Here is a 26,607-nt window from a genome sequence, read left to right as displayed (position 1 = left end):
CTCCCACACACACACACGCGGTATATATACGGGCTCCGTGCCCGCAAGCGCCGCAATTAGCGCAGTGAGTGGCTGGGCACGCGAGCGCTTCAACTGAGTGGAGTGGTCGGGGGTCTGTTACCGGAGGGTTTCATGCGGGTGTCAGGCTCGGTTCGCGACCGCGCTCGGCTCATTCATTCGTCTCGTTAAACTCCTGAGCGACAGCGACCCTTGCCGCAGGGCTCCGCTTGAGGTCTCGCGTTACCGCATCGGCCACCGAGTGTGCGACACTTGCGATCCCGGCGCGCTTTAGCGGACCGACTGCGCGAACGCGTCAGACGATGAATCGCGTCGTCTTGCAGAGAGCGGCCGCCCAGCTGCCCCGGGGCTGCCCCTTCGCGCCCCAGGGCAGCGGCAGCAGCAGCAGCCGGGCGGCGCAGGCGGTGGCTCCTGTCGCCGTGGAAGCGCCGGCGAGCCTGGCCCGGGAGACGTGGCCCCCCGCGGCGGGGGGGGCAGCGAGCGGGCTCCGGTCGATGAGCGAGATGCCCAGCCCGCCCAGCCTGCCCGTCGTGGGCAGCCTCTTCGAGGTGCTGCGGAAAGGCGGCATCTCCAAGCAGTACCAAGTGCTGGTGAGAGGCGCCACGGGTCATTGGCACTCACACCAACACACACTCACACCAACACACACTCACACCAACACACACTCACACCAACACACACTCACACCGCTCTCTGTGGGAATCACACACTCACACACTCACACCAACACACACTCACACCAACACACACACCAACACACACTCACACCAACACACACACACCAACACACACACACACCAACACACACTCACACCAACACACACTCACACCAACACACACACACACCAACACACACTCACACCAACACACACTCACACCGCTCTCTGTGGGAATCACACACACACACACTCACACCAACACACACTCACACCAACACACACTCACACCAACACACACACCAACACACACTCACACCAACACACACACCAACACACACTCACACCAACACACACTCACACCGCTCTCTGTGGGAATCACACACACTCACACCAACACACACTCACACCGCTCTCTGTGGGAATCACACACACTCACACCAACACACACTCACACCAACACACACTCACACCGCTCTCTGTGGGAATCACACACACACACACTCACACCAACACACACTCACACCAACACACACACCAACACACACTCACACCAACACACACACACACCAACACACACACACACCAACACACACTCACACCGCTCTCTGTGGGAATCACACACACACACACTCACACCAACACACACTCACACCAGCACACACACCAACACACACTCACACCAACACACACACACACCAACACACACACACACACACCAACACACACTCACACCGCTCTCTGTGGGAATCACACACACACACTCACACCAACACACACTCACACCGCTCTCTGTGGGAATCACACACACACACACTCACACCAACACACACTCACACCGCTCTCTGTGGGAATCACACACACACACACTCACACCAACACACACTCACACCGCTCTCTGTGGGAATCACACACACACACACTCACACCAACACACACTCACACCGCTCTCTGTGGGAATCACACACACACACACTCACACCAACACACACTCACACCGCTCTCTGTGGGAATCACACACACACACACTCACACCAACACACACTCACACCAACACACACACCAACACACACTCACACCAACACACACTCACACCGCTCTCTGTGGGAATCACACACACTCACACCAACACACACTCACACCAACACACACACCAACACACACTCACACCAACACACACACACACCAACACACACACACACCAACACACACTCACACCAACACACACTCACACCAACACACACACACACCAACACACACTCACACCAACACACACTCACACCGCTCTCTGTGGGAATCACACACACACACACTCACACCAACACACACTCACACCAACACACACTCACACCAACACACACACCAACACACACTCACACCAACACACACACCAACACACACTCACACCAACACACACTCACACCGCTCTCTGTGGGAATCACACACACTCACACCAACACACACTCACACCGCTCTCTGTGGGAATCACACACACTCACACCAACACACACTCACACCAACACACACTCACACCGCTCTCTGTGGGAATCACACACACACACACTCACACCAACACACACTCACACCAACACACACACCAACACACACTCACACCAACACACACACACACCAACACACACACACACCAACACACACTCACACCGCTCTCTGTGGGAATCACACACACACACACTCACACCAACACACACTCACACCAGCACACACACCAACACACACTCACACCAACACACACACACACCAACACACACACACACACACCAACACACACTCACACCGCTCTCTGTGGGAATCACACACACACACTCACACCAACACACACTCACACCGCTCTCTGTGGGAATCACACACACACACACTCACACCAACACACACTCACACCGCTCTCTGTGGGAATCACACACACACACACTCACACCAACACACACTCACACCGCTCTCTGTGGGAATCACACACACACACACTCACACCAACACACACTCACACCGCTCTCTGTGGGAATCACACACACACACACTCACACCAACACACACTCACACCGCTCTCTGTGGGAATCACACACACACACACTCACACCAACACACACTCACACCAACACACACACCAACACACACTCACACCAACACACACTCACACCGCTCTCTGTGGGAATCACACACACTCACACCAACACACACTCACACCAACACACACACCAACACACACTCACACCAACACACACACACACCAACACACACACACACCAACACACACACACACCAACACACACACACTCACACCAACACACACTCACACCAACACACACACCAACACACACTCACACCAACACACACTCACACCAACACACACTCACACCGCTCTCTGTGGGAATCACACACACTCACACCAACACACACTCACACCAACACACACACACCAACACACACTCACACCAACACACACACACACCAACACACACACACACCAACACACACTCACACCAACACACACACACACCAACACACACTCAAACCAACACACACATACACCAACACACACTCACACCAACACACACTCACACCAACACACACACCGCTCTCTGTGCGAATCACACACATACACCAACACACACTCACACCAACACACACACCGCTCTCTGTGTGAATCACACACATACACACACCAACACACACTCACACCAACACACACTCACACCGACACACACTCACACCAACACACTCTCACACCGCTCTCTGTGTGAATCACACACACTCACACCAACACACACTCACACCGCTTTCTGTGTGAATCACACACACACACACACGCTCTCTGTGTGAATCACACACACTCACACCAACACACACTCACACCGCTTTCTGTGTGAATCACACACACACACACACGCTCTCTGTGTGAATCACACACACTCACACGCACACCAACACACTCACACCAACAGACACTCACACCAACACGCACTCACACCGCTCTCTGTGTGAATCACAGACTGTTGGGACAAGTGGTGTTAGCGAGCACCTATAAAGGCCGGCACGGCATATTAGAGGGTGGGTGGTCAACACCACGCTCGGCCGCCTTTGTCTCTCTAGTGGCGATGTTTACTACACACATCGTATCGGGTACTTATTTGAGGCTGAGTTGACCTCGGGGAGGTCCAGGACCGGATCAGATAATCGTCACCGGTGTTGGCCGTGAGAGGGAATCGAACTCGGGTCGCCGGGTTCGTAGCGCAGCGTAGCGCTAACCACTACACTACCGCCTCCCCAAGCACATCGCTCTCTGTGAATCAAACACGACAGACACACACATCAACCCTCTCTCTCTATGAATCAAACACGACACACACGCACATCAACCCTCTCTCTCTATGAATCAAACGCCACAGACACACACATCAACCCTCTCTCTCTATGAATCAAACGCCGCAGACACACTCGCACATGAATCTCTCTCTCTATGAATCAAACGCCACAGACACACACGCACATCAACCACTCTCTCTCTCTCTGTCCCTCTCTCTCGATGAATCGCATCTTGCCTCGTGAATGGGACCCATGAGCATCTTCGCTTCGCACCTCTCTGCCAACAGCACCACACCCCCCTCCCTCCCCCTCCCCGCGGGGCCCCCGCTGTGCCCGCCGCGTGATGTTGTTGTGTACGGGGAATGTTGATCTAAGCGACGTGCTTCTCTTCCACGTCGCTTCGGAAAGTCCTCACGATCCCCCCCCACCACCTATCCCCTCCACCCCCCAACCTCCACTGGCTCCGTGAATGACTTTGCGAATCTAAATCAGCGCTCCCTTCCCGGTTACATTTGACGTGAGGCCCGCGTAACGAGCGCCCGCGGGCACCTCCAATGCCCCCAACCCCCCCCATCTCCAAGCATCCGTGGTCCCCGTGGTCCCCGTGGTCTCCGTGGTCCCCGCGTCTCCCGCGAGACTCGCGGGAGGAGACGCCTGGAGAGGTTGAGCAGCGCGCGGGCGCATGCCGCACGCGGACATTCAGGCGCAGGTAAAGTGAAGGGGTCATGGCTGCGACGTGCTCACGAAGGGTCAAGGTCACGGCCAGGCATCTGACCCCGGGCGCGTTTTCTCTCCCATTCGTAAGTCGCCCCCGAAATCTCATCAGTGCGCATACGGTCTGCCACTCATTCTGCCGATCCGGCCCACAGCTATACACAGAGTCAACACGGAGGTGTTATGGGTATTGATGCGTAAATAATGAATTCAGCTTGAGCCCATAATCAATCCACTGCTGGATAAGAGGCCTCTCCCACGGCGTTTGTGACGTCGTCACACCCCACGTGGCGTCCGCTGCGCGCGGTGTTCATCGTCCATGTGCGCCTCGCCGCGTGCGCGGGGGAGCTCGACGCCGACGGCCTCGCGGGTAGAGACAGCGGCTTGGCACTCATGGGACGAGAGTGGCCTGCACAGAGGCTCGTTCCGCGAGCCTCCCAGAGAGCCACAAGAGCCCGCGTGGCGGGGGGCGGGGGGGCCGCAGCGTCGACGCTGACAGCTGCCGCGTGCTTCACTCGCTCATCCCACAGACCGAGTACCACCAGCGGCTGGGCAGCATCTACCGCATGCGCCTCGGCTCGTTCGAGAGCGTCCACGTGGGCGCGCCGCACCTCGTCGAGTCGCTGTTCCGCCGCGAGGCCGCGTGCCCGCACCGCCTCGACATCAAGCCGTGGAAGGCCTACCGCGACCTGCGCGGCGAGGCCTACGGACTGCTCATCCTGTACGTGAGAGGGGGGGCCGCTCGCGCGCTGCGCCCTCCCTGGTCCCGCTGGTGTCGGGGTCGAATCCTGCCCGTTCCGTCGACGCGAGTCTGAACATCGGAATCGGAGGTTCACAGTCAGAAGTGCATTTCCCCGTAAAGCCCCGTGAGCTCCAGACACTGAGTTTCAAAGACAACGCCATCAGTTATTATCGGAGCATGTCTATTCGCATGTTCACCGCAGGTACCGTGTGTGGTTAATGCAGCACTTGATTTGTTTTCAAAAGGATTCTATTATTTGGTGTTTGAACATCTTCATACAACTCGTGCTTTATTGGCAGAAAGGGTTAAAACCTATTATTTTTCATAACATTAAAGCATTACACAATTACACGAAGTTTTTAATAAATAAATCAAACCTTCATCACAGCAATTACGTTGCTAGATAACATTCACCACCCGAACACTTTCTCTAAGTTACCAGAAACTCGTGAGGCACACGCCGCACGCTCCCGATGATTGCTAAACAACAGCGGCGCGACTCGCGAGCGAGAGCCGCACGCACAAAGACAAAGCAGCACCCCCCACCGTGTAGCCGCATCGACTGTTGGGGCAAGTGCTGTTAGCGAGCCCCTATGGAGAGAGCGGGTGGTGTGCTCTCAAGCGGCATGCACGAGCCGCCTTTGTCTCCCCAGTGGCGGTGTAAACACGCGGCAGCAGCAGCAGCAGTAGCTGCAGCAGCAGCACACACTTAGGACTGAGCCGGCAGGTTGGCAGCGGGCGCGCAACAACTCCGGCACCGCGCACGGAGAGCCGCACGGAGAGCCGCACGGAGAGCCGCACGGCTCCATCGGAGCAGAGCGCGACCTGTGTCCACGCGCCCCGCCGCCGACACCCCACGTGGTCTCGAGCAACGCTGCGTCTCGTCAACCCCCCCCCCCCTTATACTAGCGCAGCCTGTGCCACACAATGCTGCGTGTCCAACTGGAAATGAGACCCGCGCAGCGCGTTCAACTCTACACCGCCTTCATTGTTGTTGGTGTTGTGTCGTGTGGATCCAGGGATTTGTGGTTTTGTTTTGACCATTTTGTTTACAACTTCACCGCCCCCAGGTACCCCCCCCCCCACCCCTGATTAGGAAACGTTTGCTCTCCGCTGTGGCCCCTTACCCCGAACTCACACACACACCTCGCCCCACACACACACACACACCTCGCTACACACACACACACCTCGCTACACACACACCTCGCTACACACACACACACACACCTCGTCACACACACACACACCTCGCTACACACACACACACACCTCGCTACACACACACACACCTCGTCACACACCTCGTCACACACACACACCTCGCCATACACACACACCTCGCTACACACACACACACCTCGCCAATGCCCCTAGCCACCCCCGCAGTGTGAATTGGTTTCACTCACAGCGAGTTGATCACGTGGGGTGGTGGTGGTAATGGTAGTGTGGAGTGAAGTTCCACCACTGACGACACAACTCTGCTGACGACGACGATGATGACCCCGCAGGGACGACAAGCCGTGGCAGAAGATGAGGAGGGCGTTCCAAAAGAAGCTCATGCTGCCAGAAGAGGTGGCTAAATACGATGGCAAGATTAACGAGGTGAGGACTCCCATCCCCTTGCCCCCGCGTGTCCCCTCCCTCCCCACCGCCCCCATCCCCCGCGTGTCCCTTCCCCCCCGCCCCCCATCCCCCGCGGGCCCTCCCCCCTCCCGTCCTGGTAGCGCCATCAAGCGCACAGCGCGTCCCAGCACCACCACCCCCAGCACCACCACCCCCAGCACCACCACCCCCAGCACCACCACCCCCAGCACCACCACCCCCAGCACCACCACCCCCAGCACCACCACCCCCAGCACCACCACCCCCAGCACCACCACCCCCAGCACCACCACCACCACCCCCAGCACCACCACCCCCAGCACCACCAGCACCACCACCACCCCCAGCACCACCACCACCACCTCCAGCACCACCACCCCCAGCACCACCACCCCCAGCACCACCACCCCCAGCACCACCACCACCCCCAGCACCACCACCACCTCCAGCACCACCACCACCCCCAGCACCACCACCCCCAGCACCACCACCCCCAGCACCACCACCACCCCCCAGCACCACCACCCCCAGCACCACCACCACCCCCAGCACCACCACCCCCAGCACCACCACCACCCCCAGCACCACCACCCCCAGCACCACCACCACCCCCAGCACCACCACCACCCCCAGCACCACCACCACCCCCAGCACCACCACCCCCAGCACCACCACCACCCCCAGCACCACCACCCCCAGCACCACCACCACCTCCAGAACCACCACCACCCCCAGCACCACCACCACCCCCAGCACCACCACCAGCACCACAACCCCCAGCACCACCACCACCTCCAGCACCACCACCACCCCCAGCACCACCACCCCCAGCACCACCACCCCCAGCACCACCACCCCCAGCACCACCACCCCCAGCACCACCACCACCACCCCCAGCACCACCACCCCCAGCACCACCAGCACCACCACCACCCCCAGCACCACCACCACCACCTCCAGCACCACCACCCCCAGCACCACCACCCCCAGCACCACCACCCCCAGCACCACCACCACCCCCAGCACCACCACCACCTCCAGCACCACCACCACCCCCAGCACCACCACCCCCAGCACCACCACCCCCAGCACCACCACCACCCCCAGCACCACCACCCCCAGCACCACCACCACCCCCAGCACCACCACCCCCAGCACCACCACCACCCCCAGCACCACCACCACCCCCAGCACCACCACCACCCCCAGCACCACCACCCCCAGCACCACCACCACCACCCCCAGCACCACCACCCCCAGCACCACCAGCACCACCACCACCCCCAGCACCACCACCACCACCTCCAGCACCACCACCCCCAGCACCACCACCCCCAGCACCACCACCCCCAGCACCACCACCACCCCCAGCACCACCACCACCTCCAGCACCACCACCACCCCCAGCACCACCACCCCCAGCACCACCACCCCCAGCACCACCACCACCCCCAGCACCACCACCACCCCCAGCACCACCACCCCCAGCACCACCACCACCTCCAGCACCACCACCACCCCCAGCACCACCACCACCCCCAGCACCACCACCCCCAGCACCACCACCACCCCCAGCACCACCACCCCCAGCACCACCACCACACCCAGCACCACCACCCCCAGCACCACCACCACCTCCAGCACCACCACCACCCCCAGCACCACCACCCCCAGCACCACCACCACCCCCAGCACCACCACCCCCCAGCACCACCACCCCCAGCACCACCACCCCCAGCACCACCACCACCACCAGCACCAGCAGCAGCAGCACCACCACCAGCACCACCACCACCACCAGCACCACCACCCCCAGCACCACCACCCCCAGCACCACCACCCCCAGCACCACCACCCCCAGCACCACCACCACCCCCAGCACCACCACCCCCAGCACCACCACCCCCAGCACCACCACCCCCAGCACCACCACCACCCCCAGCACCACCACCCCCAGCACCACCACCCTTAGCACCACCACCCCCAGCACCACCACCACCTCCAGCACCACCACCCCCAGCACCACCACCCCCAGCACCACCACCCCCAGCACCACCACCCCCAGCAACACCACCCCCAGCACCACCACCCCCAGCACCACCACCACCCCCAGCACCACCACCCCCAGCACCACCACCCCCAGCACCACCACCACCCCCAGCACCACCACCACCCCCAGCACCACCACCACCTCCAGCACCACCACCCCCAGCACCACCACCCCCAGCACCACCACCACCCCCAGCACCACCACCCCCAGCACCACCACCCCCAGCACCACCACCACCCCCAGCACCACCACCCCCAGCACCACCACCCCCAGCACCACCACCCCCAGCACCACCACCACCACCCCCAGCACCACCAGCACCACCACCACCCCCAGCACCACCAGCACCACCACCACCCCCAGCAGCACCACCCCCAGCACCACCACCCCCAGCACCACCACCCCCAGCACCACCACCCCCAGCACCACCACCACCACCCCCAGCACCACCACCCCCAGCACCACCAGCACCCCCAGCACCACCACCCCCAGCACCACCACCACCATCACCCCCAGCACCACCACCATCCCCAGCACCACCACCCCCAGCACCACCACCACCATCACCCCCAGCACCACCACACCCAGCACCACCACCCCCAGCACCACCACCCCTAGCACCACCACCCCCAGCACCACCACCACCACCCCCAGCACCACCACCACCCCCAGCACCACCACCACCACCACCCCCAGTACCACCACTCCCAGCACCACCACCACCACCCCCAGCACCACCACCACCCCCAGCACCACCACCACCACCCCCAGCACCACCACCCCCAGCACCACCACCACCACCCCCAGCACCACCACCACCCCCAGCACCACCACCACCACCACCCCCAGCACCACCACTCCCAGCACCACCACCACCACCCCCAGCACCACCACCACCCCCAGCACCACCACCCCCAGCACCACCACCCCCAGCACCACCACCCCTAGCACCACCAGCACCACCACCACCCCCAGCACCACCACCACCACCCCCAGCACCACCACCCCCAGCACCCCCAGCACCACCACCCCCAGCACCACCAGCACCCCCAGCACCACCACCCCCAGCACCACCACCACCACCAGCACCACCACCACCCCCAGCACCACCACCCCCAGCACCACCACCACCACCCCCAGCACCACCACACCCAGCACCACCACCCCCAGCACCACCACCCCCAGCACCACCACCCCCAGCACCACCACCCCCAGCACCATCACCCCCAGCACCACCACCATCCCCAGCACCACCACCCCCAGCACCACCACCACCATCACCCCCAGCACCACCACACCCAGCACCACCACCCCCAGCACCACCACCCCCAGCACCACCACCCCCAGCACCACCACCAGCACCCCCAGCACCACCACCACCCCCAGCACCACCACCCCCAGCACTACCACCACCCCCACCACCCCCACCACCACCCCCACCACCACCACCCCCACCACCCCCACCACCACCACCTCGCTCCTTCCTAGAGAGTGGCGGTGCCTCACGGGCGCGTTACGCAACGCGCAGCTCTGAGCCAACTCGTGGCAATGCGTCCCTCCCCTCTCCGCGCCCCTCCATACTTTGCCCCCCCCCCCTCCTCCTCCCCCGCCGCCCCCGGAATTTCTCCCTCTACCCCCCGCCTGCCCCCTCCCCCCTCCCCAGGTGCTCTCAGATTTCGTGGTTCACTTGGACGCGACTCGCGACGCTCAGGGCGGCATCCGGGACCTGTGCCTGGAGCTGCACAAGTGGTCGTTCGAAAGTAGGAACCCCACTCGGACTGCGCCACCCACCACCGCGCCACCCACCACCGCGCCACCCACCACCGCGCCACCCACCACCGCGCCACCCACCACCGCGCCACCCACCACCGCGCCACCCACCACCGCGCCACCCACCACCGCCTTGCCAGGGGTCCCGGCCACAACCCCCACCCACGCCTCCCCTCCCACTCAGTTCACTTTCAATTCCCAAGTTCCACCACCAGCCCGTGCACCCCCCTCCCTCCCCTCCCCCCTCGCTCCCCCCTCCTCCCCCAGCGCGCGCACACAAAGACGCACGCGCGTTGCCTGGTTCCTGCTGCCCCCCCCCCCCCCCCAGTGACTTAAAGTGCACATTGAAACAAGACAAGATAAAGACAAATATCCCCCGTATAGCCTTAGTAGACTCTTGGGGCAAGTGCTGCTAGCGAGCACCAATACACGTATGTATGCCCGGCACACGAGGGGGTAGGTGGTCAGCACCACGCCCGGTGAGTGGCAACTTTGTCTCCCTCGTGGCGATGTTTACGCCACCGCATCAGGTACTCATTTGAGGCCGAGTCGACCTAGGGGAGGCCCAAGACTGGTTCAGATATTCGGCTGGGCGAGCCCCCTCGGGAGATCCGGCAGGGAGTCCAATTCTTCCTGCTGCTGGTGAATTATTATTTTAAATGTACACGAAATTGCCGAGCACAGGCCCAAAGGCACACAACGTAAAACGGCCAGCAACAGTCAGCACATAGTGAGAGTTATGATAGATGCGAGTGAATGAATAAATGAGTGGGTGGGTGAGTAGGTGAGTGAGTGAGTAGGTGAGTGAGTGGGTGAGTGAGTGAATGAGTAAGTGAATGGGTAAGTAGGTGAGTGGGTGAGTGGGTGGGCGAGTGAGTGAGTGAATGAGTGGGTGGGTGAGTAGGTGAGTGAGTGAGTGAATGAGTGAGTGAATGGTGAGTGGGTGAGTGAATGAGTGGGTGGGTGAGTAGGTGAGTGAGTGGGTGAGTGGGTGAGTGAGTGAGTGGGTGAGTGAGTGAGTGAATGAGTGGGTGAGTGAGTGGGTGAGTGAGTGGGTGAGTGAGTGAGTGAGTGGTGAGTGAGTGAGTTGGTGAGTGAGTGAGTGAATGAGTGGGTGATTGAGTGAGTGAGTGGGTGAGTGAGTGAGTGATTGAGTGGGTGGGTGTGTGAGTGGGTGAGTAGGTGAGTGAGTGGGTGAGTGAATGAGTTGGTGTGTGCATTGTTGTGCCCTGCAGCGTCGTGGTTCAACACAGTGGTAGCTCAGTTTGACACGTGAGAGACTTTCGCGACCAATTTTATGAATGAAAACTTTTTTTGCGGTAAGATCGCGTACGTAAACGCGTCGTTAAACCGCAGGAAGGTTTGTCATGCAAACAACACGTGGCCAATTCGTTTACTACTTCAGCCCACCGGTGTGTTGGAGAGTAAACAATTTGAGTCCCGTGACGTTTCGCTGGCAACTACGTCCAGCACCGTCGGGCGCCAGTAGCTCCCCAACGCGGGTGCACGAGTCGGGGATTGAAGTTCACGGGAACGGCCCCACGCGGCGCCTAAATGAGAGAAGAGCGGCCTCCTCGTTGATGGCGCGATCCCCGATCTGTGTCACGCAGCCATCTCCTACATCCTCTACGGGAAACGTTTCGGCCTCCTCTCCCAGGACATGGGCGAGGAAGGGCAGATCTTCATCACCTCCATCAAGCAGGTGAGCTGCGCACCGCGGGAGACGGGCCCGCACATGTGATCTTGCTTTGATGCTGTGTGTGGTCTTGCTGCAATGATGTGTGTGGTGATGCCGCAATGCTGTGTGTGGTGACGCTGTGTGTGATGTTGCTACAATGCTGTGTGTGATGATGCTGTGTGTGATGATGCTGTGTGTGATGATGCTGTGTGTGATGATGCTGTGTGTGATGATGCTGTGTGTGATGATGCTGTGTGTGATGATGCTGTGTGTGATGATGCTGTGTGTGATGATGCTGTGTGTGATGATGCTGTGTGTGATGATGCTGTGTGTGATGATGCTGTGTGTGATGATGCTGTGTGTGATGATGCTGTGTGTGATGATGCTGTGTGTGATGATGCTGTGTGTGGTCTTGCTGCAATGATGTGCGTGGTGACGCTGTGCGTGATGACGCTGTGCGTGATGCTGTTGTGCGGGGTGACGCTGTGCGGGGTGACGCTGTGCGGGGTGACGCTGTGCGGGGTGACGCTGTGCGGGGTGACGCTGTGCGGGGTGACGCTGTGCGTGATGCTGTTGTGCGTGGTGACGCTGTGCGGGGTGACGCTGTGCGGGGTGACGCTGTGCGTGGTGACGCTGTGCGGGGTGACGCTGTGCGTGATGCTGTTGTGCGTGGTGACGCTGTGCGGGGTGACGCTGTGCGGGGTGACACTGCTGCGGGGTGACGCTGTGCGGGGTGACGCTGTGCGTGGTGACGCTGTGCGGGGTGACGCTGTGCGTGGTGACGCTGTGCGTGGTGACGCTGTGCGTGGTGACGCTGTGCGGGGTGACGCTGTGCGGGGTGACGCTGTGCGTGATGCTGTTGTGCGTGGTGACGCTGTGCGGGGTGACGCTGTGCGTGGTGACGCTGTGCGGGGTGACGCTGTGCGGGGTGACGCTGTGCGGGGTGACGCTGTGCGGGGTGACGCTGTGCGTGGTGACGCTGTGCGTGGTGACGCTGTGCGTGGTGACGCTGTGCGGGGTGACGCTGTGCGGGGTGACGCTGTGCGGGGTGACGCTGTGCGGGGTGACGCTGTGCGGGGTGACGCTGTGCGGGGTGACGCTGTGCGGGGTGACGCTGTGCGGGGTGACGCTGTGCGGGGTGACGCTGTGCGGGGTGACGCTGTGCGTGATGCTGTTGTGCGTGGTGACGCTGTGCGGGGTGACGCTGTGCGGGGTGACGCTGTGCGGGGTGACGCTGTGCGGGGTGACGCTGTGCGGGGTGACGCTGTGCGGGGTGACGCTGTGCGGGGTGACGCTGTGCGGGGTGACGCTGTGCGGGGTGACGCTGTGCGGGGTGACGCTGTGCGGGGTGACGCTGTGCGGGGTGACGCTGTGCGGGGTGACGCTGTGCGGGGTGACGCTGTGCGGGGTGACGCTGTGCGGGGTGACGCTGTGCGGGGTGACGCTGTGCGGGGTGACGCTGTGCGGGGTGACGCTGTGCGGGGTGACGCTGTGCGGGGTGACGCTGTGCGGGGTGACGCTGTGCGGGGTGACGCTGTGCGGGGTGACGCTGTGCGGGGTGACGCTGTGCGGGGTGACGCTGTGCGGGGTGACGCTGTGCGGGGTGACGCTGTGCGGGGTGACGCTGTGCGTGATGCTGTTGTGCGTGGTGACGCTGTGCGTGGTGACGCTGCTGCGTGGTGACGATGTGCGTGATGCTGTTGTGCGTGGTGACGCTGTGCGGGGTGACGCTGTGCGTGGTGACGCTGTGCGTGGTGCTGTTGTGCGTGGTGACGCTGTGCGGGGTGACGCTGTGCGTGGTGACGCTGTGCGTGATGCTGTTGTGCGTGGTGACGCTGTGCGGGGTGACGCTGTGCGTGGTGACGCTGTGCGTGATGCTGTTGTGCGTGGTGACGCTGTGCGGGGTGACGCTGTGCGTGGTGACGCTGTGCGTGATGCTGTTGTGCGTGGTGACGCTGTGCGTGATGTTGCTACAATGCTGTGTGTGATGTTGCTGTGGTGTTGCTACAATGCTGTGTGTGATGTTGCTGTGGTGTTGCTACAATGTTGTGTGTGGTGTTGCTGTGTGGTGATGCTGTGTGTGGTGTTGCTACAATGCTGTGTGTGGTGTTGCTACAATGCTGTGTGGTGATGCTGTGTGTGGTGTTGCTACAATGTTGTGTGTGGTGTTGCTGTGTGGTGATGCTGTGTGTGGTGTTGCTACAATGCTGTGTGTGGTGTTGCTACAATGCTGTGTGGTGATGCTGTGTGTGGTGTTGCTACAATGCTGTGTGTGGTGATGCTGTGTGTGGTGTTGCTACAATGCTGTGTGGTGATGCTGTGTGTGGTGTTGCTACAATGCTGTGTGTGGTGTTGCTACAATGCTGTGTGTGATGTTGCTGTGGTGTTGCTACAATGCTGTGTGTGGTGTTGCTACAATGTTGTGTGTGGTGTTGCTGTGTGGTGATGCTGTGTGTGGTGTTGCTACAATGCTGTGTGTGGTGTTGCTACAATGCTGTGTGGTGATGCTGTGTGTGGTGTTGCTACAATGCTGTGTGTGGTGATGCTGTGTGTGGTGTTGCTACAATGCTGTGTGGTGATGCTGTGTGTGGTGTTGCTACAATGCTGTGTGTGATGTTGCTATAATGCTGTGTGTGATGTTGCTACAATGCTGTGTGTGATGTTGCTGTGGTGTTGCTACAATGCTGTGTGTGGTGTTGCTACAATGTTGTGTGTGGTGTTGCTGTGTGGTGATGCTGTGTGTGGTGTTGCTACAATGCTGTGTGTGGTGTTGCTACAATGCTGTGTGGTGATGCTGTGTGTGGTGTTGCTACAATGCTGTGTGTGGTGATGCTGTGTGTGGTGTTGCTACAATGCTGTGTGGTGATGCTGTGTGTGGTGTTGCTACAATGCTGTGTGTGGTGTTGCTACAATGCTGTGTGTGGTGTTGCTACAATGCTGTGTGGTGTTGCTGCAATGCTGTGTGTGGTGTTGCTACAATGCTGTGTGTGATGCTGTGTGGTGATGCTGTGTGTGGTGTTGCTGCAATGATGGACGTGCGCGCCTGTCGCAGATGATGGCCACGTTCGGCACGATGCTCGTCACTCCCGTGGGGCTGCACCGCAGCCTCAACACGCGCACGTGGCGCGTCCACACCGAGGCGTGGGACAACATCTTCCGCATCGGTGCGTCGCGCTCTCCCCACGCCGGCGAGCCGCTCGATGGACCGGCGACCGCCCCGAGTTCGATTCCCGGCCACAAGCCGCCGATGCCCTCGGCCTCGATATAATTAGCCACGTCATGGGCCTCCCCTAGGTTGACTCAGCCTCAAATAAGTTGCTGGCGCGGTGTGGAAACATCGCCGCTAGGGAGACAAAGGCGGCCGGGCGTGGTGTTGGCCTCCCACCCCCTCGTGTGTTGTTCCGGCCTTCATAGATGTTTGCTCACAGCACTTGTCCCTACAGTCTGTTAAGTCTATGCGGGGGGATATTTGTATGTGTCAGTGTGTATGTGTGTGTGTATGTATCTGTGTGTGTGTGTGGGTGTATGTATGTATCTGTGTGTATGTATGTATCTGTGTGTGGGTGTGTGTATAGGTGTATGTATGTATCTGTATTTATATGGGTGTATGTATGTATCTGTGTTTCTGTGTGTATGTAACTGTGTGTCTGTGTGTATGTATCTGTGTGTGTGTGTGCTCGAGCAGCCAAGCAGTGCGTGCTGACGCGTCTGGGCAACGCGCAGTGGGTGTATGTAGTGGGTGTATGTATGTATCTGTGTGTCTGTGTGTATGTAACTGTGTGTCTGTGTGTATGTATCTGTGTGTGTGTGTGCTTGAGCAGCCAAGCAGTGCGTGCTGACGCGGCTGGGCAACGCGCAGTGCCCGGGCCAGGACCTCGTCTCGCAGGTGGCGCGGGGAGGGGTCCTCTCCCCCAAGGAGCTCTACGCCGGCGTCGCCGAGATGCAGATCGGGGGGGTGGAGACGGTGAGAGCCCCCACCCCCCGCCGTTTCAACCAACCCCGCCCCTCACCCCCACCCCCACCCCTCACCACCCCCGCCCCGCCCCTCACCCCCACCCCCCACCCCCCACCACCCTCACCACCCGCCCTTTCAACCAACCCCGCCCCTCACCCCCACCCCCCACCCTTCACCACCCCCGCCCCTCCCCACCCCCCACCACCCTCACCACCCCCACCCCCCGCCCTTTCAACCAACCCCGCCCCTCACCCCCCACCCCCCACCCCTCACCACCCCCGCCCCTCCCCACCCCCCACCACCCTCACCACCCCCACCCCCCGCCCTTTCAACCAACCCCGCCCCTCACCCCCACCCCCCACCCCTCACCACCCCCGCCCCTCCCCACCCCCCACCACCCTCACCACCCCCACCCCCCGCCCTTTCAACCAACCCCGCCCCTCACCCCCACCCACCACCCCCTCCTGCGGCTGTGTGAGGGTGCGCGGTGGCTCGGAGATGTTGACGACCTCGCCTGTGCTACAGGAGAGCCTGGGTTCGATCCCGACCCTGACGCCTGCTGCTGCTGCTGTGCACGTGGAGGCTGCGTGTGTCTCTCTCTCTCTCCGTGGCCGCCTGGGGTTGTCTCCGGGTCCTCCGGCCCCCCCCCCCCCACACATCCAGAAAGTTGCGTTTAGTATTTGGGCGATATTAATTTCCACGTGAAAAGCCGCTTCGTCGGCCAATCATTTGTAGTAGCCAGGCCGCTTCTTAAACAGCGCGACATCGCCCAGTGCGCCTGAGCTGGTAAAGTGACACATGGCTCTGTGGTGTGGAGCAGTCGTTGGTGCCTCGCACCACGAACCCCGAGTGCAATTCCATGGCCGAGTTCGCTCACGGCCAATACCAGTGACGATCATCTGAACCAGTACTGGGCCTGTCCTAGGTCGACTTAGCCTTAAATGAGTACCTGGCGCTGTGTGTAAACATCGGCGCTGGGGAGACAAAGGCGGCCGGGCGTGATACTGGCCAACAGCCCCCGTTGTGTGCCGTGCCGGTCTCCGTAGATGCGGCGAGCGAACAGCACTGGCCCCAGCAGCGTGCGTGAGCTCTGGGCAGGAGGGAGTCTCTCTCTCTCTCTCTCACGTGTGTGAGTGTGTCTGTGGCGACGTCTGGGTTTGAAGGAGGTTCCTGTTACCTGCCTAAGCAGCCATCACAGAGTCCCGGGTTTCACCTCTCTGTCCGCTTCTTACCCCGCACCCCCCCCCCCCCCCCCCCGCTTTTGTAGTCCCCTCCGGCCACCGCCACCGTGGCCTCCGATCTCCCGGGACGCGGCACCGCCACCCTCCAATGGCACCGCCACCCTCGGCCGCTCGACGTTTGTCGGGTGCCGCCGGGGGGGGGGCCTGTGTCGAGCGGCCGCGTGGAGAGCGAGTCGAGGGGGGGGGGGGCACCCTGTGTCGGAGGGGACATTGTTTTTATTGTCATAATAATCGAGCGGAGACTTTCCCGCGTGTCTCCCCCCCCCGACCCCCGTGTCTCCGCAGACCGCCGTGACCCTCATGTGGGCCATCTTCCACCTGTCCCGCAGCCCGCGAGCCCAGAAGCGGCTGCGGGGCGAGATGGAGGCGCTGCTCCCGCCGGGGCGAGCGCCCAGCGCCGCCGAGATGCCCTCCCTGCGCTACCTGCGCGCCTGCCTCAAGGAATCCATGAGGTGCGGGTTCACAGCCACCGCCACCACCACCATCATCATAATCATACCATTGTCATCATGATCATCAATTCATCATTAACATACCATTGTCATCATGCTCATCAATTCATCATTATCATACCATTGTCATCATGATCATCAATTCATCATTAACATACCATTGTCATCATGCTCATCAATTCATCATTATCATACCATTGTCATCATGATCATCAATTTATCATTAACATACCATTGTCATCATGATCATCAATTCATCATTAACATACCATTGTCATCATGGTCATCAATTCATCATTAACATACCATTGTCATCATGATCATCAATTAATCATTAACATACCATTGTCATCATGGTCATCAATTCATCATTAACATACCATTGTCATCATGATCATCAATTCATCATTAACATACCATTGTCATCATGATCATCAATTCATCATTAACATACCATTGTCATCATGATAATCAATTCATCATTAACATACCATTGTCATCATGATCATCAATTCATCATTAAGATACCATTGTCATCATGATAATCAATTCATCATTAACATACCATTGTCATCATGATCATCAATTCATCATTAACATACCATTGTCATCATGATAATCAATTCATCATTAACATACCATTGTCATCATGATCATCAATTCATCATTAACATACCATTGTCATCATGATAATCAATTCATCATTAACATACCATTGTCATCATGATAATCAATTCATCATTAACATACCATTGTCATCATGATCATCAATTCATCATTAAGATAACATTGTCATCACCATTCCAGTATCAGCATTGTCGCCATGCCATTTGTCATCATCATCATCATACCATTATCATCATGAGCAATTCATCATTATCATCCCATTTCCGATTCTATCACAACAGCATACCATCATACCATACTATAATCACGCTATCACACCACCATCATCATCATCATACTATTACCATCGTCCTCGTATCATAGCGTCATACGATCATGCCACCATGATCATTATCACCATCTTATCTTAATTATTTTCCTAGCGCATTAACCAAAGCACTGAACAGAGAATTAGCAATGGTGCAGAGTGAGTTGCTGAGGATGATGGTAGTAGATGATGAATATGATTACGTGTGACAAAACGATGATGATGAAAGTGACAATGAGTGGTTATGATGATGGGTAGAGACGTGATGAGGAGGGACGGTGTCAAGGATGGGGAAGGAGAGCTTGGGTCACTATCAGCATCATACCATCCCTGTCATACCATTACACATCATACATCACTCACGCATCACCGTCATCACACGTGACACATTACACCGTCACCATCACACATCACACCGTCACCACACGTGACACATCACACCGTCATCACACCACCGTCACCATCACGAACATCGCCTCTGCCGCACCATCACGGACACACATCACTGGCCATCGCGTCTGCTCATGCGTGAACTCGTTTCGCCTTCACAAATGAACCCGGGTGACCCCCCCCCACCGCTCCCCCACGGGGTAATGTATGCGCCCTCTCGCTGGCACTGTGTGCTGGATATGGGCTCGTCGCGAGCCGTCAACACAAGCTCCCCCATTCATCGGGGAACTCGCCGTGACAGGGGCCGTGGCCGAGAGGATGTGCTGTGTGTGGGGTGTGTGTGTGTGGTGTGTGTGTGGCGTGTGTGTGGTGTGTGTGGGGTGTGTGTGTGTGGTGTGTGTGTGGCGTGTGTGTGGTGTGTGTGTGTGGTATGTGTGGTGTGTGTGTGTGGTGTGTGTGGTGTGTGTATGGTGTGTGTGTGTGGTTGGTGTGTGTAGTTGGTGTGTGTGTGGGTGGTTGGTGTGTGTGGTTGGTGTGTGTGTGGTGTGTGTGGTGTGTGCGTGGTGTGTGTGGTTGGTGTGTGTGTGTGGTGTGTGTGTGCTGTGTGTGTGGTGTGTGTGTGGGTGGTTGGTGTATGTGGTGTGTGTGTGCGGTGTGTGGTGTGTGGTTGGTGTGTGTGTGTGATTGGTGTGTGTGTGGTGTGTGTGGTGTGTGTATGGTGTGTGTGTGCGTGTGTGTGGTGTGTGTGTGGCGTGTGTGTGGTGTGTGTGGTGTGTGTGTGGTGTGGGTGCGTGGTGTGTGTGGTTGGTGTGTGTGTGGTGTGTGATAAGGAGCGGTAGTGTAGTGGTCAACGCATCGCGCTGCGAAGCCGGAAGTTCACCCTCATTCTGTTCGAGCATAAACTCGCAGCTGTCGACCCATCCAGTTCGCCCCCCGTTTCCTCGTGCAGGGAATTTGAGTTTTCAGGTCCGCACGGCGTACAGCCGTCTCAATGCGGGCAAACACAATTCTAATTGTGTCTCTGTGTTTGTGTTTCTCCCTCGTGATGGGACTTTGTAGGATGAACGTTGAGATTCATAAGGGGCACGGGGTGAGACCAATCAGGTCTGAGTCGGTGTGTAACAAGGTGGGGCACTGACGAGGAGGGGTTGTGACAGGTGTGATAACTCGACTCCGCTGACGAGACGCAGAATCGTCGACACCTCGAGCTGTCGCCGTGAATGCTTCTGAGCGGGGGAGAGTCCATGGAGGGGGGCGGAGGGTAGAGGGGGGGGGGGCATGGTGCAGGAATGGCTCAACAGAAAATCACAACCATTCAACTGGGCAGCGTTGAAGCAAAAGCTAAAATCACATCCTGTGATCAATCACATTCTGTGATCAATCATAGACACGGGCAAACACGCTTCCAGCAGCAGGGCTGCAGGCGGGGGGAGGGGGGGGACAAGCAGCGCTGGCGTTTACCCCGTGGGCAGCCGCCACTGCACACGATGCCGCACGTTCAGGCATCGACCACGTCCCTGCGTCGTTGGAGCTCACGGGACGAGGGTTACTCTCCCCGGTGTGCCGCCGCTCCTGCCCGCGTGTGCTTGTATGTGACCACGTGTGCTCGTGTGTGACCACGTGTGCTAGTGTGTGACCACGTGTGCTCGTGTGTGACCTCGTGTGCTAGTGTGTGACCACGTGTGCTCGTGTGTGACCACGTGTGCTAGTGTGTGACCACGTGTGCTCGTGTGTGACCACGTGTGCTAGTGTGTGACCACGTGTGCTCGTGTGTGACCTCGTGTGCTAGTGTGTGACCACGTGTGCTCGTGTGTGACCACGTGTGCTAGTGTGTGACCACGTGTGCTAGTGTGTGACCACGTGCGCTAGTATGTGACCACGTGTGCTCGTATGTGACCACGTGTGCGTGCACGGAGAGATGTTGTCGGTAGCCGTGTTGCCGTGTATGTGTGCGCGTGCCGGGTATGGCCGTGTGTGTGTACACAAGTCAATATTTGTGATTGCGCGTCCGTGTGCTATGGAGAAGGACAATGACCAAAACGTCGCCGATTGTCGACAATGTTGCTGCTAAGGCCGCGGTGTTGTTGACGAGGGCAGGGTTCGTTTCTCGTGCTAATTGTGACGAGCGCTCTGCACGAGTGAACCCAGTGACCCGAATTCAATTCCCGTCACGGATGGACGTCAGTGACACCGGATATCTGAGCCAGTTTTAAGCCTTCCACAAGGTCAACTCGGCCTTAAATGAGTGCATGGTGCTGTCTGTAAACATGGCACTGGGCCAACCGATTAACACGGTTTTGGCTACGTACGGTGTGAAAGAAGTTCAACATACGTACACATGGTGTAGCGGTCAGCGCGCTGCGCTACGAACCCGGCGGCCCGAGTTCGATTCCTGCTTACGGCCAACACCGGTGACGATTATCTGAATTAGTCCTGGGCCTCTTCCTCTAGGTCGACTCAGCCTCAAATGAGTATCTGGTGTGGTGTGTAAACATCGCCACTAGGGATACAAAGGCGGCCGTGCGTGTGCCGCGTTGGCCTTCGTAGGTGCTCGCACACAGGACTTGCCCCGAAAGTCCGTTAAGGCTATACGGGGGATCTTTATCTTTGTGTGCATTTGTGTGTCCTGAGGAGTGGTCGCATGCCTGGCGCGCTGCACTATGAACCCAGCGACCCGAGTTCGATTCTGATTTCCGCTCACAGCCAACTGCAGTGGCGAATATCCAAACCGGTCCTGGGCTTCAAGTTCCTGGTCCAGTGCGTGAAACATCGACAGTGGGCAGTCAAAGGCGTCCAGGCAGCCTCTGCCCACACCGCCCGCTCATCCACCTCGCCTGCCTTCACAGACGCTCGCTCCTAGCACTTGCCCCAGCAGCCTGTGTGGGCTTCGTGGGGGTATCTGTGTGTGTGCGTGTGTATGTGTGTGTGTGTGCGTGTGTGTGCGCTCAACTCGGCACGTGTCTCTGCCCGTGTCCCCTAGGCTGAGCCCCACGATCCCCTTCACGAGCCGCACCCTGAGCCGGGAGACACCGATCGGGGAATACCTCCTCCCCAAAGACGTGAGACTCACCGCAAACGCCGTCGATTCCGAACGCGGGCAGTCGTAAGGGGGGCATTCACCTGACTACAGCGTGTCGCATCAGAGAGGGCCCTTGCCTGATGAGACAATCAATATTGAAACTGCTCCACAGTTTTGCTTGCATTGTTCTAATGCCGTCGAAGTAATGCACGCCCACAACGCCGCCGTGTCGCTGACGGGATGTGTAAAAACAATGCCGGTGTACCCACGTTGTATGTGGAGGCACGGGTCTGTGAAGAAGGCTGGGCAGCGATGAGTAGTTCCTGTGCGACAGCTGTTTGTGACGTTACCTCGCATGCCGGGGTTGCCTTCCAGGTATTCCAAATGTCTTCGCGCACAGCATTGAAGGCAGCAGCCAGCTGAGATTAAGCCTTGAGACTTAACCTTGCAATCACAGCCAGCGTATCCCTGCAGTCACAATCAATGTAGCCTTGCAGCCACAGTCAGCGTAGCTCTGCAGCCACAGTCAGTTTACGTAACGGCAACTCCCGAGGTTTGAACCCGATGACCCGGCCCCCATCGCTGGCGACCCCCTCCTCTCGCGCGAGCCAACAGTCGCCCCCACCGCCGCGTTTTCCCCGCAGTCATCACGTCCCACGCGAGGCTCTCATCAGCAACTTTGTTTTTCTTCATCGTGCCGCTGCCAATTCCTGCAAGCGACACCGCCGCCGCGGTGATGCCAGCGCGGTGGCGTAGGGGTGGGGGGGTGGGGCGAGGGCAACGGGTGCACGAGCTGGGGACTTCTCATCATTATTATTGAGCAGCGGCGTTTGAAGCGAGGCTGCTGCTGCGCCGTAATCGCTGAATGAGGTTTTGCGGCCAAGTCGCGCAGCGTCACGCGGCGTGACCTCATCGCCGCCGAGACCGAGCGTGCGCGGCGATTAAAACCTCTCCGCCGACGGCCTCCTCCTCTCGGCTCCGAACCTCGTTCACCCCCCCCCCCCCCCACGGTGGCCCTGCGTGGTGAGGGCGGCGGGGAGGGAGGGAGCCCGTGGTGGGGGACACCAGGGCCCGCGGCCGCGTTCCCACGGCCCCGTCGTCGCCACGCCCGCGGCGTGTCCAGTCCGGCGCGCGGTGACCCGCGCCTCGACGACGCCGAACCACGGCGCGTCCATGGGCGGCGGCGGCACAGACGGAGAGACACTGGGATTCGGCCGTTGACAGTGGGAGGCACTGGGAGAGCATTGAAACGCAGAGGGAGATGCCATACCAGGAGACGTAGATAGACACTGGGATGCATCTTTCTTTTTTTTGAGACACGGAGGGGTGGGGGGGGGAGGGTCACTGGGAGCTACAGAGATGCTAATGAACGACGCGTCTCACTCCGCAGACGGTGGTGATGGTGAGCAACCACGCGCTCGCCTGGAGCGAGGACTACTTCCCGAACGCCATGAGTTTCCGCCCGGAGCGCTGGCTGGAGGACCCGCCGGGGACGGTGAAGCCCTTCTCGCACATCCCATTCGGCTTCGGGCCTCGCATGTGCATCGGCCGCCGCCTGGCCGAGCTGGAGATCCACCTGGCCCTGGCCACGGTGAGCGCGCCGCGTTCCCCAGCGAGCCTCCGGTCTCGGGCCGCGCCGCCCTCTCCTCCTTCCCGCGTCGTCCCCCCACATTGAAAGTGAAAGCACGTGCCCACGTCCCCACGTCCCCACGTCCCCGCGTCCCCGCGTCCCCACGTCCCGTCCGCGTGTCGTGTGCCGTGTGTCGGTTCAGTGTTGGGCTTCCAGCGACTTGGAGCCGCTCGCCCACCGCCGAGCTGCCTGGCTGGATGCCGCTGCTGATGAGGCATTCGAGTGTCGAAACCAGTCCAGAGTTGTCCGCGTTGAGCCAATTTCTTTTGAAATGATGCGCTTCCAAACGGCCGTGTCGCTGACGGAATGTTTTTTTTTCATATAGAAGGACAGCTATGGGAAGGATACGAATTGTAAGCTCGGTTACTTTATTCCCTCCTGCAGATCGTCCAGACGTACAACATCGTGGCCACGGATGATGGCCCCATCACCGCGCTGCACTCGGGCACCATGGTTCCGGACAGGAAGATCCCGGTGGCGTTCGTGAGGAGGAGGAGGTAACCGCAGGCCACCCGCAGCTTCCAGCGCTTCCGCAAACTCCAATCCCGCGGCGGAGAGCGTCGCTGCGTCGCTGCGTCGCTCATTCCGAGTCTCGGGCCTCGTGGAGGCAGCTCGGGGACCTGTGGACGAGGCCCCCCGTGCATCGGGGGGTCTCCCGCCACACCAGGGGCCTATTGGCACACCAAGGGGCCTCCTCCACATCAAGAGGCCTCCCGCGAGACCAGAGGTCTACCACCACCCCAGGGGGCCTCCCGCGAGACCAGAGATGTACCACCACACTAGAGGGCCTACCAGCACACCAGGGGGCCCCCACCACACCAGGGGGCCCCCACCACACCAGGAGCCCCCACAACACCAGGGCGCCCCCACCACACCAAGGAGCCTATCGCCACACTAGAGGGCCCACTGCCACACCAATGGGCCTCCTCCACATCAAGGCCCCCCCCCTCCACACCAGGGCCCCCCCCCTCCACACCAGGGCCCCCCTCTCCACACCAGGGCCCCCCCTCCACACCAGGGCCCCCCCTCCACACCAGGGCCCCCCCCTCCACACCAGGGCCCCCCTCTCCACACCAGGGCCCCCCCCTCCACACCAGGGCCCCCCCTCCACACCAGGGCCCCCCCCCTCTACACCAGGGCCCCCCCCTCCACACCAGGAGGCTTACCGCCACACCAGGGCCCCCCCCCCCCTCCACACCAGGCCCCCCCCCTCCACACCAGGGCCCCCCCCTCTACACCAGGGCCCCCCCCTCCACACCAGGAGGCTTACCGCCACACCAGGGGGCCTGCTGCTCCCCGCCAGGAGCACCGTGGCGGTTGCGTTGGATCTGCCGGGCGAGGCTGTGCGACGTCGTCAGCGTGTCGGTGTCTCGCGAGCGGCACGTGGCGCGACCCGCGGCTAACCTCATTCAGACGCCGCACAAACCACTTCCCGTGTTGTATTATTGTCGTGGAACAGTTGACGTGATCATTAATGCTGAAGTCGTCCACTTAATCCAACTGCTCTCGACCGCAGCAGCGACAGCGGCAGGCGGAGCCGTCGTGTTGGGCTCTGTACGTGGGTCATCGCGGTCCTCTCCGGGACAGTCATCAAACGTTGTTGTTCGTAAGGACCTCTGAGCGCGCCTTATCTGCACAAAATAGTTTTGGATTAGATTTGGCCGCGGGTCAGATTGCGATAGGAGAGGGCGCAAGTGGCACGGACTCCCCAATGCCTCCTCTGCGCTCGGGGCCATCAATTCATGACCCCGGTGGGGGGAGGGGGGGGGGCAGGGGGGGGGGGCTCGACTTTCGCGGAGTCTTCCGTTGCCGTAGTTGTCACACCCCCCTCCCCTCCCCGTCCGCTGCCCCCCCCCCCCCCCCCCCAAGTTGTGAAATTCTCGGTTCGACTCCCTCCTCCCGGGTGCTCTCTGCTGCGGCACAGCCCGGTGACTCACAGGGGGGGGGGGGGGGTCAAGCAGTTCACCCCGGCCTGGGTGCAGCGTGAAACGAAAACACACGGCCGATGTCCTTGTTGACGGGGAGACAAACCCCCCGTGGGGACATCTCAAACACCGGCGCCCCCCGCTCGCCCTCCCCGCATCTGTTTGCGTGAGTGGCCCAGGGAGCGAGAGAGCGACGTGTTTGTGCGGAGCGCGCCCCGTGGATGATAGCGCTCCACTGCTGACCTGTGACCCCCCCCCCCCCCCCCACGAGGCCCTCCTGACACTGCGTGATTGTCCCTTCCCCGGTGGCGGTGGTGGCGGTGGTGGCGTCACGAGAACTCCCCGAACCCGATTGCCCCGAGCGGCCCCTTGCGCGCGGCTCAATGGACACGATGAATGTGCGAGCGTGGTGTGTGTGTTAATGTGTTGTGTGAGCGCGTGTGTGTGGGTGTGAGCGTGGTGTGTGTGTTGTGTGAGCGTGTGTGTGTTTGTGAGCGTGTGTGTGAG

The 26,607-nt window shown here is 60.0% G+C and overlaps 1 protein-coding gene across 1 annotated transcript; it reads left to right on the top strand.

Annotated features, from left to right (window-relative positions):
- Positions 1-25,121, top strand: CYP24A1 (cytochrome P450 family 24 subfamily A member 1). The gene is made up of 11 exons (XM_078613689.1): positions 1-608; positions 5,240-5,430; positions 6,963-7,056; positions 10,770-10,866; positions 12,487-12,578; positions 15,607-15,718; positions 16,376-16,518; positions 18,036-18,202; positions 22,507-22,585; positions 23,936-24,136; positions 24,560-25,121. The coding sequence occupies exons 1-11, from the start codon at positions 321-323 to the stop codon at positions 24,674-24,676; spliced, it is 1,581 nt and encodes a 526-aa protein (XP_078469815.1). The 5' UTR covers positions 1-320; the 3' UTR covers positions 24,677-25,121.
- Positions 25,122-26,607: the final 1,486 nt, after the last annotated feature.

Source organism: Lampetra planeri, chromosome 42, assembly GCF_965212315.1.
Source record: "Lampetra planeri chromosome 42, kcLamPlan1.2.h2, whole genome shotgun sequence".
Classification (NCBI taxonomy): domain Eukaryota; kingdom Metazoa; phylum Chordata; class Hyperoartia; order Petromyzontiformes; family Petromyzontidae; genus Lampetra; species Lampetra planeri.
Note: the sequence above shows the minus strand (reverse complement) of the source record. Positions and strands in the feature narration are given on the sequence as shown.